At 33.1% G+C, this 18,872-nt stretch overlaps 1 protein-coding gene and 1 long non-coding RNA gene across 5 annotated transcripts in view; one reads left to right on the top strand and one right to left on the bottom strand.

Moving 5' to 3' along the window:
• Nucleotides 1-16,156, bottom strand: part of LOC143247826 (glutamate receptor 4-like) — an 85,971-nt gene extending 69,815 nt beyond the window's left edge. For 2 of the 4 annotated variants that reach the window (XM_076496345.1, XM_076496344.1), the window contains exons 1-5: nucleotides 16,026-16,156; nucleotides 14,844-15,044; nucleotides 6,785-6,892; nucleotides 4,118-4,228; nucleotides 1,255-1,470 (exon numbers count right to left, since the gene is read on the bottom strand). In XM_076496345.1, coding sequence (XP_076352460.1) covers nucleotides 1,255-1,470; nucleotides 4,118-4,228; nucleotides 6,785-6,892; nucleotides 14,844-15,044; nucleotides 16,026-16,070 — 681 coding nt within the window. In that variant the 5' untranslated portion in view covers nucleotides 16,071-16,156. Of the gene's footprint in view, nucleotides 1-1,254; nucleotides 1,471-4,117; nucleotides 4,229-6,784; nucleotides 6,893-13,152; nucleotides 13,172-14,843; nucleotides 15,045-16,025 lie in introns of those variants that run through there. The other 2 variants (XM_076496346.1, XM_076496347.1) reach the window with 2 other exon arrangements.
• Nucleotides 1-16,346, top strand: part of LOC143247836 (uncharacterized) — a 32,717-nt gene extending 16,371 nt beyond the window's left edge. The window contains exon 2 of the long non-coding RNA XR_013026723.1: nucleotides 16,079-16,346. This is a non-coding gene — a long non-coding RNA (uncharacterized LOC143247836). The remainder of the gene's footprint in view (nucleotides 1-16,078) is intronic.
• The last annotated feature ends 2,526 nt before the right edge of the window (nucleotides 16,347-18,872 follow it).

Here is an 18,872-nt window from a genome sequence, read left to right as displayed (position 1 = left end):
AGAGGGCAGTCAGTAGAGCATTTATATCAGCCACGAAGGACTGGTCATATTTGGCTCTCCAGTATATCCGCTGTTATCAACGGACACGGACTATTTTTGGCATAACCATGTTCCATGTCCACAAGGTTTCATTGAAGACCGAACATTTTTACTGCGTTATAGAGCAAAAAATAATGTGACCCCCCCCAATGTTAACAGAGATTGTTTTTATTTTGTGATCTTTGATCATTACACACATACACAAAGTTGATCTTTACAAAGTAGGATCATATTCCAGATGTACTTACCAGTAAAATCTGGATACATCACTAGATCTGTCAGCTGACATAGTTATGGATTTGTTTATCTATCCTACATGACTAGATCTCGCATCTGACGTAACCATGGGGTTTTCTGTTTATCTTACATGACTAGATCTCGCAGCTGACGTAACCATGGGTTTTTCTGTTTATCTATCCTACATGACTAGATCTCGCAGCTGACGTAACCATGGATTTTTCTCTTTATCTATCCTACATGACTAGATCTCACAGCTGACGTAACCATGGATTTTTCTGTTTATCTATCCTACATGACTAGATCTCGCAGCTGACGTAACCATGGATTTTTCTGTTTATCTATCCTACATGACTAGATCTCACAGCTGACGTAACCATGGGTTTTTCTGTTTATCTTACATGACTAGATCTCACAGCTGACGTAACCATGGGTTTTTCTGTTTGTCTTACATGACTAGATCTCACAGCTGACGTAACCATGGGTTTTTCTGTTTATTTTACATGACTAGATCTCACAGCTGACGTAACCATGGGTTCTTCTGTTTATCTTACATGACTAGATCTCACAGCTGACGTAACTATGGGTTTTTCTGTTTATCTTACATGACTAGATCTCACAGCTGACGTAACCATGGGTTTTTCTGTTTATCTTACATGATTAGATCTATCAGCTCACATAATTATGGATTTTTCTGTTTATCCCACATAATTAAATCTGACAGCTGACACAACCATGGATTGTTCTGTTTATCCCACATAATTAAATCTGACAGCTGACACAACCATGGATTGTTCTGTTTATCCCACATGATAAAATCTGACAGCTGACAGAACCATGGATTTTTCTCTCCTACATGACTGTATCTCACAGCCGACTTAATCATGTATTTTTCTGTTTATCTTACATGACTAGATCTAACAGCTAACACAACTATGATAGTTTACCTATCGTCCCGCAGACGAGGTCATGACCTACCTTGCGAATAAGTTCTCCAACCATCCCATTCCAACCAGCAGGAGAGCTTGGATCTTGGCCTCCATAGTTCGAGTCGTTCACGAGCTTCAGAATATAATCAAAGTTCAGGTGTTTTGCTATCAATTCTGCCAGATCTTTACAGAATCCTTCAAATCTGTCGTTTCCTTCCAGATATTCTCCTGGTTCTGACTTCTTGTACATAAGGTAAGGTTCCTCCTGTTCCAACACATAATTATATTGTTTCTTTCCACTGAAAAGTGTTAAACCTCTTATATGCTATAAAATTATGACCATAATACGTGTGAAACTTGTTCTATAATTTTCTACATCCTTGGGAAAGTATAAAAATATGGTGACTATAACGTTCTTTAAAATATTCAAATTAAATTCACCATCTCTTATCTAGGGTGTATTATACTTGTCGGCATGTTTGTAGTGTGTTTTTTTAACCACAGACTAAACTTAAGGTGTCACCTGGAAGAAAACAAAGTTTTAAACTAGACCAGGCTGTGGTAAAACACATTAAATATCTTCATAAAATTTAGTTTTAGCTGTCACTCAGTATCTGGCTCTGGTGTGTGTACCATGGGTGTGAAATCCCAAAGCTAACTTCATAAATACACAACCTTAGCTCTGAGTCATGAATGAAATAAGTTAAAATGTTGTAATCGATAAGGAACGAGTACATATAATTGTCAAAGATATAATGTGGTAACTGGTGTTAAACCACGGTGTGAAAGTATTTGATAGTAACTGGTGTTAAACCACGGTGTTAAACTATTCGATAGTAACTGGTGTTAAACCACGGTGTTAAACTGTTCCATACTGTGGTAACTAGTGTTAAACCACGGTGTTAAACTGTTCCATATAATGGTAACTGGTGTTAACTTACGGTGTTAAACTGTTCCATATAGTGGTAACTAGTGTTAAACCACGGTGTTAAACTGTTCCATAGTAACTGGTGTTAAAACACGATGTTAAACTGTTTTATACTGTGATAACTGGTGTTAAACCACGGTGTTAAACTGTTCCATAATAATGGTAACTGGTGTTAAACCACGGTGTTAAAGTGTTCCATACTGTGGTAACTGGTGTTAAATCATGATGCTAAACTGTTCCATACAGTGAAAACTAGTTTTTAACCACGGCATTACACTGTTCTATACTGTGGTAACTGGTATTAAACCATTGTGTTGAACTCTTCTATACTGTTATCAGTGTCATTAGTCCACAGTTAAATTGTTCCATACTGTGGTAACTGGTGTTAAACTCTTCCATACAGTGGTAACTGGTATTACACCACAGTTTTAAGCCGTTCAGTGTAGTAGTAACAGGAATTAAACCACAGTTTTAAAGTGTTCCATACAGAGGCAACTGGTATTAAACCACATTATAAAACTGTTCAGTACAGTTTTAATTGGGATTAAACCAGTGTTAAATTCTTCTGTACGGTAGTAACTGTTATCAAAACACCGTGTTAAAGTGTTCCTTACAGTGGTAACTGGTATTAAACTGTTCAAGCCTGTGGTAACTGCTATTAAGCCATGATGTTAAACTGTTCTATAGTGTTATAATTGGTATTGAATCACAGTGTTCCACTGTTCCATACTTTAGTAACGGGTGTTAAATATGGTGCTAAACTGTTCCATACTATGGGAACTATAATTAACCCACAGTGTTAAACTGTTCCATACAGTAGTAACTGTATTAAATCACAGTGTTAAACTCTTCCATACAGTGGTAATTGATGCTAAACCACAGTGTCCAAACGTTCATTACAGTTGTAACTGGTATTTAACCACAGTGTCCAAACTTTCATTAAAGTTGTAATTGGTATTTAACCACAGTGTTGAACTGTTCCATACAGTGGTAACTGGTATTAAACCACAGTGTTAAACTGTTCCATACAGAGGTAAATGATATTAAACCACAGTGTTAAAGTGTTCAACACAGTGGTAGCTGGTATTGAACCACAGTGTTAAACTGTTCTATACTGTTATAATTGGTATTAAATCACGGTGTTAAACTGTTCCATAGTGCAATAACGGATGTTAAATCACGGTGATATTCTGTTCCGTACTATGGTAACTGGAATTAAAGCACAGTGTTAAACTGTTGCATAGAGTGGTAACTGGTATTAAAGCACAGTGTTAAACTTGAATACAGTAGTAACTGGTATTGATCCACAGTGTTAGACTGTTCCATACATTGGTAACTGGTATTATACCACACTGTTAAACTTTTCCATACAGTGGTAACTGTTCTCAAACTATGCAATAATATGGTATCTAGTTTTAAACTGTTCCATACTGCGGTAACTTATGTTAGACTGTTCCATACAGTTGTAACTTGTATTAAAACACAGTGTTAAACTGTTCAATGCAGTGGTAACTTGCAGAGATAATAATAGATATTATTTTATATATGATAAGTAATACTAAGAACATGATATTTGATACTGATCATTTATTAATTTATCATAAGTGATATAATAACTTTCTGGACATGAATTAGTTTGTGATATAGTAACTGTTACTGAACATGTATTTGTTTATATGTGATGTAGTAACTGATACTAAAGAAATGAGTTTATGATAAGTGATTTAGTAAGTGATACTCAACATGTTTTAGTTTATGATATAGTAAGTGTTACTGAACATGTTTTAGTTTATGATATAGTAAGTGTTACTGGACATGTATTAGTTTATGATAAGTGATATAGTAACTCGTACTGGACATGTATTAGTTTATGATAAATGATATAGTAACTGATACTAAATATGTAGTAACTGAAAAACTACATACAGGTATTTATACGCTGTATGTTATAACTGATATTAAACGTGTAGAAAATTTCCCTTACCAAGATACTTGTCACTATGTAGGTCTTGTTTTCAAATCCTGTGTCTTGTTTTACCCTCCGGTAGACAGGTGAACACAGCCTCAGACCGTGTGTATCTCGCCACTCTGCTATCTGTGAAGAGTGTCCAACAGGTGGCGTCAGAAACTTAAAGGTTAATCTCCAACAGTTGATATCCAGAACTTAATGGTTAATGCTAATAGGTGATACAATAAACTAAAGGCTTAACGTCCAACAGATAATATTCAGAACTTAATGGTTAATGCTAATAGGTGATACACTAAACTAAAGGCTTAACGTCCAACAGATGATATCCAGAACTCAATGGTTAATGCTAATAGGTGATACACTAAACTAAAGGCTTAACGTCCAGCAAATGATATCCAGAACTTAATGGTTAATGCTAATAGGTGATACACTAAACTAAAGGCTTAACGTCCAACAGATGATATCCAGAACTTAATGGTTAATGCTAATAGGTGATACACTAAACTAAAGGCTTAACGTCCAGCAGATGATATCCAGAACTTAATGGTTAATGCTAATAGGTGATACAATAAACTAAAGGCTTAACGTCCAGCAGATGATATCCAGAACTTAATGGTTAATGCTAATAGGTGATACACTAAACTAAAGGCTTAACGTCCAACAGATGATATCCAGAACTTAATGGTAAATGCTAATAGGTGATACACTAAACTAAAGGCTTAACGTCCAACAGATAATATTCAGAACTTAATGGTTAATGCTAATAGGTGATACACTAAACTAAAGGCTTAACGTCCAACAGATGATATCCAGAACTTAATGGTTAATGCTAATAGGTGATACACTAAACTAAAGGCTTAACGTCCAGCAGATGATATCCAGAACTTAATGGTTAATGCTAATAGGTGATACACTAAACTAAAGGCTTAACGTCCAACAGATGATATCCAGAACTTAATGGTTAATGCTAATAGGTGATACACTAAACTAAAGGCTTAACGTCCAGCAGATGATATCCAGAACTTAATGGTTAATGCTAATAGGTGATACAATAAACTAAAGGCTTAACGTCCAGCAGATGATATCCAGAACTTAATGGTTAATGCTAATAGGTGATACACTAAACTAAAGGCTTAACGTCCAACAGATGATATCCAGAACTTAATGGTTAATGCTAATAGGTGATACACTAAACTAAAGGCTTAACGTCCAACAGATAATATTCAGAACTTAATGGTTAATGCTAATAGGTGATACACTAAACTAAAGGCTTAACGTCCAACAGATGATATCCAGAACTTAATGGTTAATGCTAATAGGTGATACACTAAACTAAAGGCTTAACGTCCAGCAGATGATATCCAGAACTTAATGGTTAATGCTAATAGGTGATACAATAAAGTTAATAATTAATTCCAACAACTGGTATCAGAAACTTATGATTTAACGCTATCAGCTTTCATCATAAACTTAATGGTTAATATCGAACAGTTGGTATCAGAAACTTAAGAGTGTAAACTAAATATAGACATGTTGTTTAAAACTTGGTAGTTGAACTGTAAGACACATACAAGTCGTAATATCTAACCCTCTGATATGCAGTAAATGTAACAAGTACAGAATACTGGAAGTTACATAGTTACTGTCTAAAGAACGATAATTTTAGCTTCTGCTAAGTATGAGAAAAATAGTCTTAGGAACCATGGAATCTATTGGTATGGTGTAGTAACAACACAAAGACCATGGTAACTGTCCTATGGCTGTATATTAGCAATAGTAATCTATTTCAGAAACTATGGTAGAAATAATACAAATTTCACTACAATGACAACCAGTTTAGATAAATAGCTTAGCTACATTTTATATTGACCAGTGTGGTTATTAAATATAAATACATTCCTTATTACCACGACAACCAACACAGATGTACCTCCAGTCTTTTGTTTAAATATGTCTGACCTGTGTCCAAGTTCTATACTAAAGTTCAGTCCTAACCAGCAACATAAAATACATAATTTAAATTATTCAACTTCAAAAAATCGTAATTACAACAACATTTTCTTAATTTTGTTATAGAATGAGCTGCAAGAACTTCTGAAACAATCTCCTCAGTCATGTGATGGTTGATGTTCTATTTTATCTCCCCAGTCATGTGGATGGTTGATGTTCTATTTTATCTCCTCAGTCATGTGATGGTTGATGTTCTATTTTATCTCCTCAGTCATGTGGATGGTTGATGTTCTATTTTATTTCCTCAGTCATGTGATGGTTGATGTTCTATTTTTATCTCAGTCATGTGGATGGTTGATGTTCTATTTTATCTCCCCAGTCATGTGGATGATTGATGTTCTATTTTATTTCTTCAGTCATGTGATGGTTGATGTTCTATTTTTATCTCCTCAGTCATGTGAATGGTTGATGTTCTATTTTTATCTCCTCAGTCATGTGGATGGTTGATGTTCTATTTTATTTCCTCAGTCATGTGATGGTTGATGTTCTATTTTTATCTCCTTAGTCATATGGATGGTTGATGTTCTATTTTATCTCCCCAGTCATGTGGATGGTTGATGTTTATTTTATTTTCTCAGTCATGTGATGGTTGATGTTCTACTTTATATCCTCAGTCATGTGATGGTTGATTTTCTATTTTACAACAAAACACAATACCTTAAATGAACATACCTTGGTCATCTCACTGTTAACTGTCATCTCCACAATATCAACTGTGAAATTAGTTCTAGATCCTGTGTCATCAAATGTAATATTTCCAGTTAGGCCTACTATTTTCGTCTGTAAAATTGAATAAGAACACAAATACGTAACGTTACAAAAAGTTATTTCTTCTTACGTATTTCATTGTTTCTCTAAACATTTAATTAGAGTTTTCACTTTAAAGTTAACTTCACTCAGTTCGTCTAAATAACACAATTGTCGGTATAAAAAATGTGTAAAGCATACACTAAAACACTTGAAGATACATTTCAATACATAATGTTTTACAGATTATAAGGTGAACTCACTGTTAACGTATACCACAAATTATTCATTTTAAAATACTGTATTTCAATCATTTATATAAAATCATTATACACTTTCTTCATTACTGCTGGTCGCTCACTTATCAGACTACGATCACTAGTTCAGCAGTATCTAGCACCACAAGCAGTCGAAGGATGTGATCTTGGGACAAGATGTATAACTAAGATTGTCGACCAGTAATATTACATCCATCATTTTACTGGATGTATAACTCAGTATGTCCACCAGTAATATTACATCCACCATTCTATACCATGTATAACTTAGTATGTCCACCAGTAATATTACATCCACCATTCTACTGGATGTATAACTTAGTATGTCCACCAGTAATATTACATCCACCATTCTACACCATGTATAACTCAGTATGTCCACCAGTAATATTACATCCACCATTTTACTGGATGTATAACTTAGTATGTGCACCAGTAATATTACATCCACCATTCTACTGGATGTATAACTTAGTATGTCCACCAGTAATATTACATCCACCATTCTACACCATGTATAACTTAGTATGTCCACCAGTAATATTACATCCATCATTTTACTGGATGTATAACTTAGTATGTCCACCAGTAATATTACATCCACCATTCTACTGGATGTATAACTTAGTATGTCCACCAGTAATATTACATCCACCATTCTACACCATGTATAACTTAGTATGTCCACCAGTAATATTACATCCACCATTCTACACCATGTATAACTCAGTATGTCCACCAGTAATATTACATCCACCATTCTACTGGATGTATAACTTAGTATGTCCACCAGTAATATTACATCCACCATTCTACACCATGTATAACTTAGTATGTCCACCAGTAGCATTACATCCACCATTCTACTGGATGTATAACTTAGTATGTCCACCAGTAATATTACATCCATCATTTTACTGGATGTATAACTTAGTATGTCCACCAGTAATATTACATCCATCATTTTACTGGATGAATAACTTAGTATGTCCACCAGTAATATTACATCCACCATTCTACTGGATGTATAACTTAGTATGTCCACCAGTAATATTACATCCATCATTTTACTGGATGTATAACTCAGTATGTTTACCAGTAGTATTACATCCATCATTTTACTGGATGTATAACTTAGTATGTCCACCAGTAATATTACATCCATAATTTTACTGGATGTATAACTTAGTATGTCCACCAGTAATATTACATCCATCATTTTACTGGATGTATAACTCAGTATGTCCACCAGTAATATTACATCCACCATTCTACACCATGTATAACTCAGTATGTCCACCAGTAATATTACATCCACCATTCTACTGGATGTATAACTTAGTATGTCCACCAGTAATATTACATCCACCATTCTACTGGATGTATAACTTAGTATGTCCACCAGTAATATTACATCCATAATTTTACTGGATGTATAACTTAGTATGTCCACCAGTAATATTACATCCACCATTCTACTGGATGTATAACTTAGTATGTCCACCAGTAATATTACATCCACCATTTTACTGGATGTATAACTTAGTATGTGCACCAGTAATATTACATCCACCATTCTACTGGATGTATAACTTAGTATGTCCACCAGTAATATTACATCCACCATTCTACACCATGTATAACTTAGTATGTCCACCAGTAATATTACATCCATCATTTTACTGGATGTATAACTTAGTATGTCCACCAGGATTATTACATCCATCATTTTACTGGATGTATGACTTAGTATGTCCACCAGTAATATTACATCCACCATTTTACTGGATGTATAACTTAGTATGTCCACCAGTAATATTACATCCACCATTCTACACCATGTATAACTTAGTGTGTCCACCAGTAATATTACATCCACCATTCTACACCATGTATAACTTAGTATGTCCACCAGTAGTATTACATCCACCATTCTACTGGATGTATAACTTAGTATGTCCACCAGTAATATTACATCCATCATTTTACTGGATGTATAACTTAGTATGTCCACCAGTAATATTACATCCATCATTTTACTGGATGTATAACTTAGTATGTCCACCAGTAATATTACATCCACCATTCTACTGGATGTATAACTTAGTATGTCCACCAGTAATATTACATCCATCATTTTACTGGATGTATAACTCAGTATGTCCACCAGTAGTATTACATCCATCATTTTACTGGATGTATAACTTAGTATGTCCACCAGTAATATTACATCCACCATTCTACTGGATGTATGACTTAGTATGTCCACCAGTAATATTACATCCATCATTTTACTGGATGTATAACTTAGTATGTCCACCAGTAATATTACATCCATCATTTTACTGGATGTATAACTCAGTATGTCCACCAGTAATATTACATCCACCATTCTACACCATGTATAACTCAGTATGTCCACCAGTAATATTACATCCACCATTCTACTGGATGTATAACTTAGTATGTCCACCAGTAATATTACATCCACCATTCTACTGGATGTATAACTTAGTATGTCCACCAGTAATATTACATCCATAATTTTACTGGATGTATAACTTAGTATGTCCACCAGTAATATTACATCCACCATTCTACTGGATGTATAACTTAGTATGTCCACCAGTAATACTACATCCATCATTTTACTGGATGTATAACTTAGTATGTCCACCAGTAATATTACATCCATCATTTTACTGGATGTATAACTTAGTATGTCCACCAGTAATATTACATCCACCATTCTACTGGATGTATAACTTAGTATGTCCACCAGTAATATTACATCCACCATTCTACTGGATGTATAACTTAGTATGTCCACCAGTAATATTACATCCATAATTTTACTGGATGTATAACTTAGTATGTCCACCAGTAATATTACATCCACCATTCTACTGGATGTATAACTTAGTATGTCCACCAGTAATACTACATCCATCATTTTACTGGATGTATAACTTAGTATGTCCACCAGTAATATTACATCCATCATTTTACTGGATGTATAACTCAGTATGTTTACCAGTAGTATTACATCCATCATTTTACTGGATGTATAACTTAGTATGTCCACCAGTAATATTACATCCATAATTTTACTGGATGTATAACTTAGTATGTCCACCAGTAATATTACATCCATCATTTTACTGGATGTATAACTCAGTATGTCCACCAGTAATATTACATCCACCATTCTACACCATGTATAACTCAGTATGTCCACCAGTAATATTACATCCACCATTCTACTGGATGTATAACTTAGTATGTCCACCAGTAATATTACATCCACCATTCTACTGGATGTATAACTTAGTATGTCCACCAGTAATATTACATCCATAATTTTACTGGATGTATAACTTAGTATGTCCACCAGTAATATTACATCCACCATTCTACTGGATGTATAACTTAGTATGTCCACCAGTAATATTACATCCACCATTTTACTGGATGTATAACTTAGTATGTGCACCAGTAATATTACATCCACCATTCTACTGGATGTATAACTTAGTATGTCCACCAGTAATATTACATCCACCATTCTACACCATGTATAACTTAGTATGTCCACCAGTAATATTACATCCATCATTTTACTGGATGTATAACTTAGTATGTCCACCAGGATTATTACATCCATCATTTTACTGGATGTATGACTTAGTATGTCCACCAGTAATATTACATCCACCATTTTACTGGATGTATAACTTAGTATGTCCACCAGTAATATTACATCCACCATTCTACACCATGTATAACTTAGTATGTCCACCAGTAATATTACATCCACCATTCTACACCATGTATAACTTAGTATGTCCACCAGTAGTATTACATCCACCATTCTACTGGATGTATAACTTAGTATGTCCACCAGTAATATTACATCCATCATTTTACTGGATGTATAACTTAGTATGTCCACCAGTAATATTACATCCATCATTTTACTGGATGTATAACTTAGTATGTCCACCAGTAATATTACATCCACCATTCTACTGGATGTATAACTTAGTATGTCCACCAGTAATATTACATCCATCATTTTACTGGATGTATAACTCAGTATGTCCACCAGTAGTATTACATCCATCATTTTACTGGATGTATAACTTAGTATGTCCACCAGTAATATTACATCCACCATTCTACTGGATGTATAACTTAGTATGTCCACCAGTAATATTACATCCATAATTTTACTGGATGTATAACTTAGTATGTCCACCAGTAATATTACATCCATCATTTTACTGGATGTATAACTCAGTATGTCCACCAGTAATATTACATCCACCATTCTACACCATGTATAACTCAGTATGTCCACCAGTAATATTACATCCACCATTCTACTGGATGTATAACTTAGTATGTCCACCAGTAATATTACATCCATCATTCTACTGGATGTATAACTTAGTATGTCCACCAGTAATATTACATCCATCATTTTACTGGATGTATAACTTAGTATGTCCACCAGTAATATTACATCCACCATTCTACTGGATGTATAACTTAGTATGTCCACCAGTAATATTACATCCACCATTCTACTGGATGTATAACTTAGTATGTCCACCAGTAATATTACATCCATAATTTTACTGGATGTATAACTTAGTATGTCCACCAGTAATATTACATCCACCATTCTACTGGATGTATAACTTAGTATGTCCACCAGTAATACTACATCCATCATTCTACTGGATGTATAACTTAGTATGTCCACCAGTAATATTACATCCATCATTTTACTGGATGTATAACTTAGTATGTCCACCAGTAATATTACATCCACCATTCTACTGGATGTATAACTTAGTATGTCCACCAGTAATATTACATCCACCATTCTACTGGATGTATAACTTAGTATGTCCACCAGTAATATTACATCCATCATTTTACTGGATGTATAACTTAGTATGTCCACCAGTAATATTACATCCACCATTCTACTGGATGTATAACTTAGTATGTCCACCAGTAATATTACATCCACCATTCTACACCATGTATAACTCAGTATGTCCACCAGTAATATTACATCCACTATTCTACACCATGTACAACTCAGTATGTCCACCAGTAATATTACATCCACTATTCTGTAGGATTTATAACTTAATATGTCCACCGTTGATAAAGTTCAGATGTAACTACCACAGTCTGTGTATTTTAGTGCCCTACTGTCTATATACTGAATTAGTAAGACTTTGTCTTATATTTATATTAAAATAGTAGGGTGTACTGTCGTTGTTCTTAGATATTTTTGAAAGTTTCAGTTAAAGGTTGGCTTATTCTTTGATACTGTTTTCAGAACGTGTATAGTGTTTATTTTTCGTGAATATATTTATAACGTGAAACCATGTGACCAGGCCGGATTATTCGGGCCTCATTACCGCTAGAAAATGTTTTGATACTTGGGGCGTCGTTAAACTCGCTTTCTTTGTACGAAACAACATGAATGAAATTGCCTTATCTATTGCTCAAAGTCCAAATGTACGTGAATATATTATAAACGCTTTTATTAGGAACTTTATACACGGCAGTCTAATAAAATGTACTATCAAACGATAAGTTATGTGAGCTCCTTCTTACAAAGTTAAAACATTTCACATATAATTTTGAAATTACGAGGCTTACGGTAATGTGTTAAAACATTTCACACATTACCTTAAGCCTCGCAGTTTCAATATCATTCTCTACTCGTGATAGACTAGGTAGATAATGTTTGGATATTAATGTCTAACCGGATTTAAAAAACATCAACGTTTATAAATGCCACAAATTGCTTTAGAGAGCGGACCATGACGTTAAGACAGAGATTTTATACTAAGGCTGGTAAGACCCTCTAGTGAGAAATTAGAAGAGTGACTCGTGAAGACCTCGCTTTCTAAACGAATCAGCTGACAAAGAAACCTTTATACAAAACTACCAGCAGGGAATTGTTGAATATTAGTGATGTTTACTTACCATCAATCAAGGAACTGAACATGTTAATACAATGTACCAGGTTTTATTATGTTTTCTAATATATCCAACAGAGGGCTAATGTTCGTCTAAGATTTCTTAAGACGTCAATAGTGAACTAATGTCTGTCCACGCTTTCTTAAGACCTCAACAGTGTACTAATGTTCGTCTATGATTTACTAAGACGTGAATAGTGAAGTAATGTTTGTTCATGATTTCTTAAAACCTCAATAGTGCACTAATATTTGTTTATACTTTCCTAAGACGTCAATAATGAACTAATGTTTCTCTATGATATCCGTCTTAGTCAATAATGAACTAATGTTTCTCTATGATATCCTAAGATGTCAGTAATAAAGTAATGTTTCTCTATGATTTTTTATAAACGTTGGTAGTGAGCTAATGTGTTTTTTTTAAACGATATTACTTGTTTGATATGGGAGAACGTTATTACTGTTACAATCACCTTCCTAAATTCGTCAATAACGTTATTACTGTTACAATCATCTAAATTCGTCAATAACGTTATTACTGTTACAATCATCTAAATTCGTCCATCTAACTCACAATAGGGCCACGAAAATCAAATGTTTATGTTGTAAATTATAGTATGTTCTTCCATCTAACGGAAACATTGTATTGTCAGATTTATAATATTTAATAAGCTAATTGAGTATCAACTTTCTAACAGTGCCAGAGGTACACTAAGAAACCAATTTGTTCGGTATATATCCATTAAACAATTATTTTACTTTAAGTTCAAACCTGTTAACGACAGATGGTAATGAATGTTTCTCAGCTGACGTTTCTTCGACATAAAAATAATATTTTTACTACGAAGGGTTAATTACTAGCTATATAATAAAATAATATTTTTACTACGAAGGGTTAATTACTAGCTATATAATAAAATAATATTTTTACTACGAAGAGTTAATTACTAGCTATATAATAAAATAATATTTTTACTACGAAGGGTTAATTACTAGCTATATAACAAAATAATATTTTTACTACGAAGGGTTAATTACTAACTATATAATAAAATAATATTTTAACTACGAAGGGTTAATTACCAGCTAAATAACAAAATAATATTTTTATTACGAAGGGTTAATTACTAGCTATATAATAAAATAATATTTTTACTACGAAGGGATAATTACTAGCTATATAATAAAATAATATTTTTACTACGAAGGGTTAATTATTATTAGCTATATAATAAAATATTTTTACTACGAAGGATTAATTACTAGCTATATAATAAAATAATATTTTTACTACGAAGGGTTAATTATTAGCTATATAATAAAATATTTTTACTACGAAGGATTAATTACTAGCTATATAATAAAATAATATTTTTACTACGAAGGGTTAATTACTAGCTATATAATAAAATAATATTTTTACTACGAAGGGATAATTACTAGCTATATAATAAAATAATATTTTTACTACGAAGGGATAATTACCAGCTATATAATAAAATAATATTTTTTCTACGAAGGGATAATTACCAGCTATATAATAAAATAATATTTTTACTACGAAGGGATAATTACCAGCTATATAATAAAATAATATTTTTACTACGAAGGGATAATTACCAGCTATAAAATAAAATAATATTTTTACTACGAAGGGATAATTACCAGCTATATAATAAAATAATATTTTTTCTGTGTTACCTTTTTCAATTGCTCGAAGATACGTTTTCCATGTTCCCACGGAATGAGGGGAGCTCTATTACAAATAATACCCTTCGTACCGTTGTTATAAACTTTACCCCGTCTAAAGTTGTTCCTGAAGAGATCGGGGTTAGCAGCAAGCAGCCGGTCGAACGTACTGAGAATGACTTTCACTCCATCGTAGACAAGTGCGATCTCAGTCTAACGACAGTAGGAAGCATCACAAACAATATAAATGTTAGCTTTCAGTAGTTCTCTAGTGTGATGAGTTCATGTTTAAATAATTTTAAATTTATGGAAGGATTCAGGAATCTAACTATATGTATTCAACAATAGAACTACACTGTATAATATCTGTACACATTTGTTACTGTGGGATTCAACAGTAGAACTACACTATATAATATCTGTACACATTTGTTACTGTGGGATTCAACAATAGAATTACACTATATAACATATGTACACATTTGTTGCTGTAGAATTAAACAATAGAACTACACTATATAATATATGTACACATTTGTTACTGTAGAATTCAACAATAGAATTACACTATATAATATATGTACACATTCGTTACTCTGGGATTCAACAATAGAACTACACTATATAATATATGTACACATTTGTTACTGTGGAATTCAACAATAGAATTACACTATATAATATATGTACACATTTGTTACTGTAGAATTCAACAATAGAACTACACTATATAATATATGTACACATTTGTTACTGTGGAATTCAACAATAGAACTATACTATATAACATATGTACACATTTGTTACATTAGGATACGTTCCAATTATATAAATTATACTGATATTACAGTACAGGGTATCCATCTCTGTGTTTTTACTTACAGAGATGTAACTAATTATAATACAGGGTATCCATCTCTGTGTTTCACCTTAAAGAGATGTAACTACTTATAATGCAGTGTATCCATCTCTGTGTTTCTACTTACACAGATGTAACTAGTTATAATACAGAGTATCCATCTCTGTGTTACTACTTAAAGAGGTGTAACTAGTTATAATACAGGGTATCCATCTCTGTGTTACTACTTAAAGAGATGTAACTAGTTATAATACAGGGTATCCATCTCTGTGTTTCTACTTACAGAGATGTACCCAGTTACAGTACAGTGTATCCATTTCTGTTTTTTTACTTACAGAAATGTAACTGAAGTTTTTCCTAACGGTTCCTTCTTTTGCCATTTCAACAGAAGTTTTCGATATTCCAGTCCATTGGGCTGCACCATTCTGAAACCAGTGACGTTTATGGCCCCGAATTCCAGAACTCTCGAGTTCCACGAATCATCCATGACCTCGAGGAAAACGTAGATCATGTAAAAATAATATACCAAAGGTCAGTTTATCACCATGACAACTACCACCACGACGCATCCAATAAAATCAGTTTCATAGCAAGAAATAGAAAATTATATACTGCATATGTAATATATATCTATTATAAATTACAAATAGTGAAAGTCTGTGAACTGTGAAGGGTTAATCCGTGTTCTTCTAACTTTAAAATCAGTCAATATGTATAACTAGTAATATATTAGTATAATTCCCAATCTACGCGGAGGTAAGTCTAAAGAACCAACAATCCACTGCGAACAACATCAACATACAGTAAGACAAACACTTCTATAAACATTAACAACAACATTGAGTTACTGTGAGGCCAACATTTCTATAAACATGAGGAACAACATCAACACACAGTAAGACAAACACTTCTATAAACATTAACAACAACATTGAGTTACTGTGAGGCCAACATTTCTATAAACATGAGGAACAACATAAACATACAGTAAGACAAACACTTCTATAAACATTAATAACAACATTGAGTTACTGTGAGGCCAACATTTCTATAAACATGGGGAACAACATCAACATACTTTGAGACAAACAATTCTATAAACATTAAAAACAACACTGAGTTACTATGAGGCCAACATTTCTATAAACATGAGGAACAACATCAACATACAGTAAGACAAACACTTCTATAAACATTAACAACAACATTGAGTTACTGTGAGGCCAACATTTCTATAAACATTAACAACAACATTGAGTTACTGTGAGGCCAACATTTCTATAAACATGAGAAACAACATAAACAAACAGTAAGACAAACACTTCTATAAACATTAACAACAACATTGAGTTACTGTGAGGCCAACATTTCTATAAACATGAGGAACAACATCAACATACAGTAAGACAAACACTTCTATAAACATTAACAACAACATTGAGTTACTGTGAGGCCAACATTTCTATAAACATGAGGAACAACATAAACATACAGTAAGACAAACACTTCTATAAACATTAACAACAACATTGAGTTACTGTGAGGCCAACATTTCTATAAACATGAGGAACAACATAAACATACAGTAAGACAAACACTTCTATAAACATTAACAACAACATTGAGTTACTGTGAGGCCAACATTTCTATAAACATGAGGAACAACATCAACATACAGTAAGACAAACACTTCTATAAACATTAACAACAACATTGAGTTACTGTGAGGCCAACATTTCTATAAACATGAGGAACAACATAAACATACAGTAAGACAAACACTTCTATAAACATTAACAACAACATTGAGTTACTGTGAGGCCAACATTTCTATAAACATGAGGAACAACATAAACATACAGTAAGACAAACACTTCTATAAACATTAACAACAACATTGAGTTACTGTGAGGCCAACATTTCTATAAACATGAGGAACAACATAAACATACAGTAAGACAAACACTTCTATAAACATTAACAACAACATTGAGTTACTGTGAGGCCAACATTTCTATAAACATGAGGAACAACATAAACATACAGTAAGACAAACACTTCTATAAACATTAACAACAACATTGAGTTACTGTGAGGCCAACATTTCTATAAACATGAGGAACAACATAAACATACAGTAAGACAAACACTTCTATAAACATTAACAACAACATTGAGTTACTGTGAGGCCAACATTTCTATAAACATGAGGAACAACATAAACATACAGTAAGACAAACACTTCTATAAACATTAACAACAACATTGAGTTACTGTGAGGCCAACATTTCTATAAACATGAGGAACAACATAAACATACAGTAAGACAAACACTTCTATAAACATTAACAACAACATTGAGTTACTGAGAGGCCAACATTTCTATAAACATGAGGAACAACATAAACATACAGTAAGACAAACACTTCTATAAACATTAACAACAACATTGAGTTACTGTGAGGCCAACATTTCTATAAACATGAGGAACAACATAAACATACAGTAAGACAAACACTTCTATAAACATTAACAACAACATTGAGTTACTGTGAGGCCAACATTTCTATAAACATGAGGAACAACATAAACATACAGTAAGACAAACACTTCTATAAACATTAACAACAACATTGAGTTACTGTGAGGCCAACATTTCTATAAACATGAGGAACAACATCAACATACAGTAAGACAAACACTTCTATAAACATTAACAACAACATTGAGTTACTGTGAGGCCAACATTTCTATAAACATGAGGAACAACATAAACATACAGTAAGACAAACACTTCTATAAACATTAACAACAACATTGAGTTACTGTGAGGCCAACATTTCTATAAACATGAGGAACAACATAAACATACAGTAAGACAAACACTTCTATAAACATTAACAACAACATTGAGTTACTGTGAGGCCAACATTTCTATAAACATGAGGAACAACATCAACATACAGTAAGACAAACACTTCTATAAACATTAACAACAACATTGAGTTACTGTGAGGCCAACATTTCTATAAACATGGGGAACAACATCAACATACTTTGAGACAAACAATTCTATAAACATTAAAAACAACACTGAGTTACTATGAGGCCAACATTTCTATAAACATGAGGAACAACATCAACATACAGTAAGACAAACACTTCTATAAACATTAACAACA

Source organism: Tachypleus tridentatus, chromosome 3 (genome assembly GCF_004210375.1).
Source record: "Tachypleus tridentatus isolate NWPU-2018 chromosome 3, ASM421037v1, whole genome shotgun sequence".
Lineage (NCBI taxonomy): Eukaryota > Metazoa > Arthropoda > Merostomata > Xiphosura > Limulidae > Tachypleus > Tachypleus tridentatus.
The sequence above is the reverse complement of the archived record's forward strand: the minus strand, read 5'-3'. Positions and strand labels throughout refer to the sequence as shown.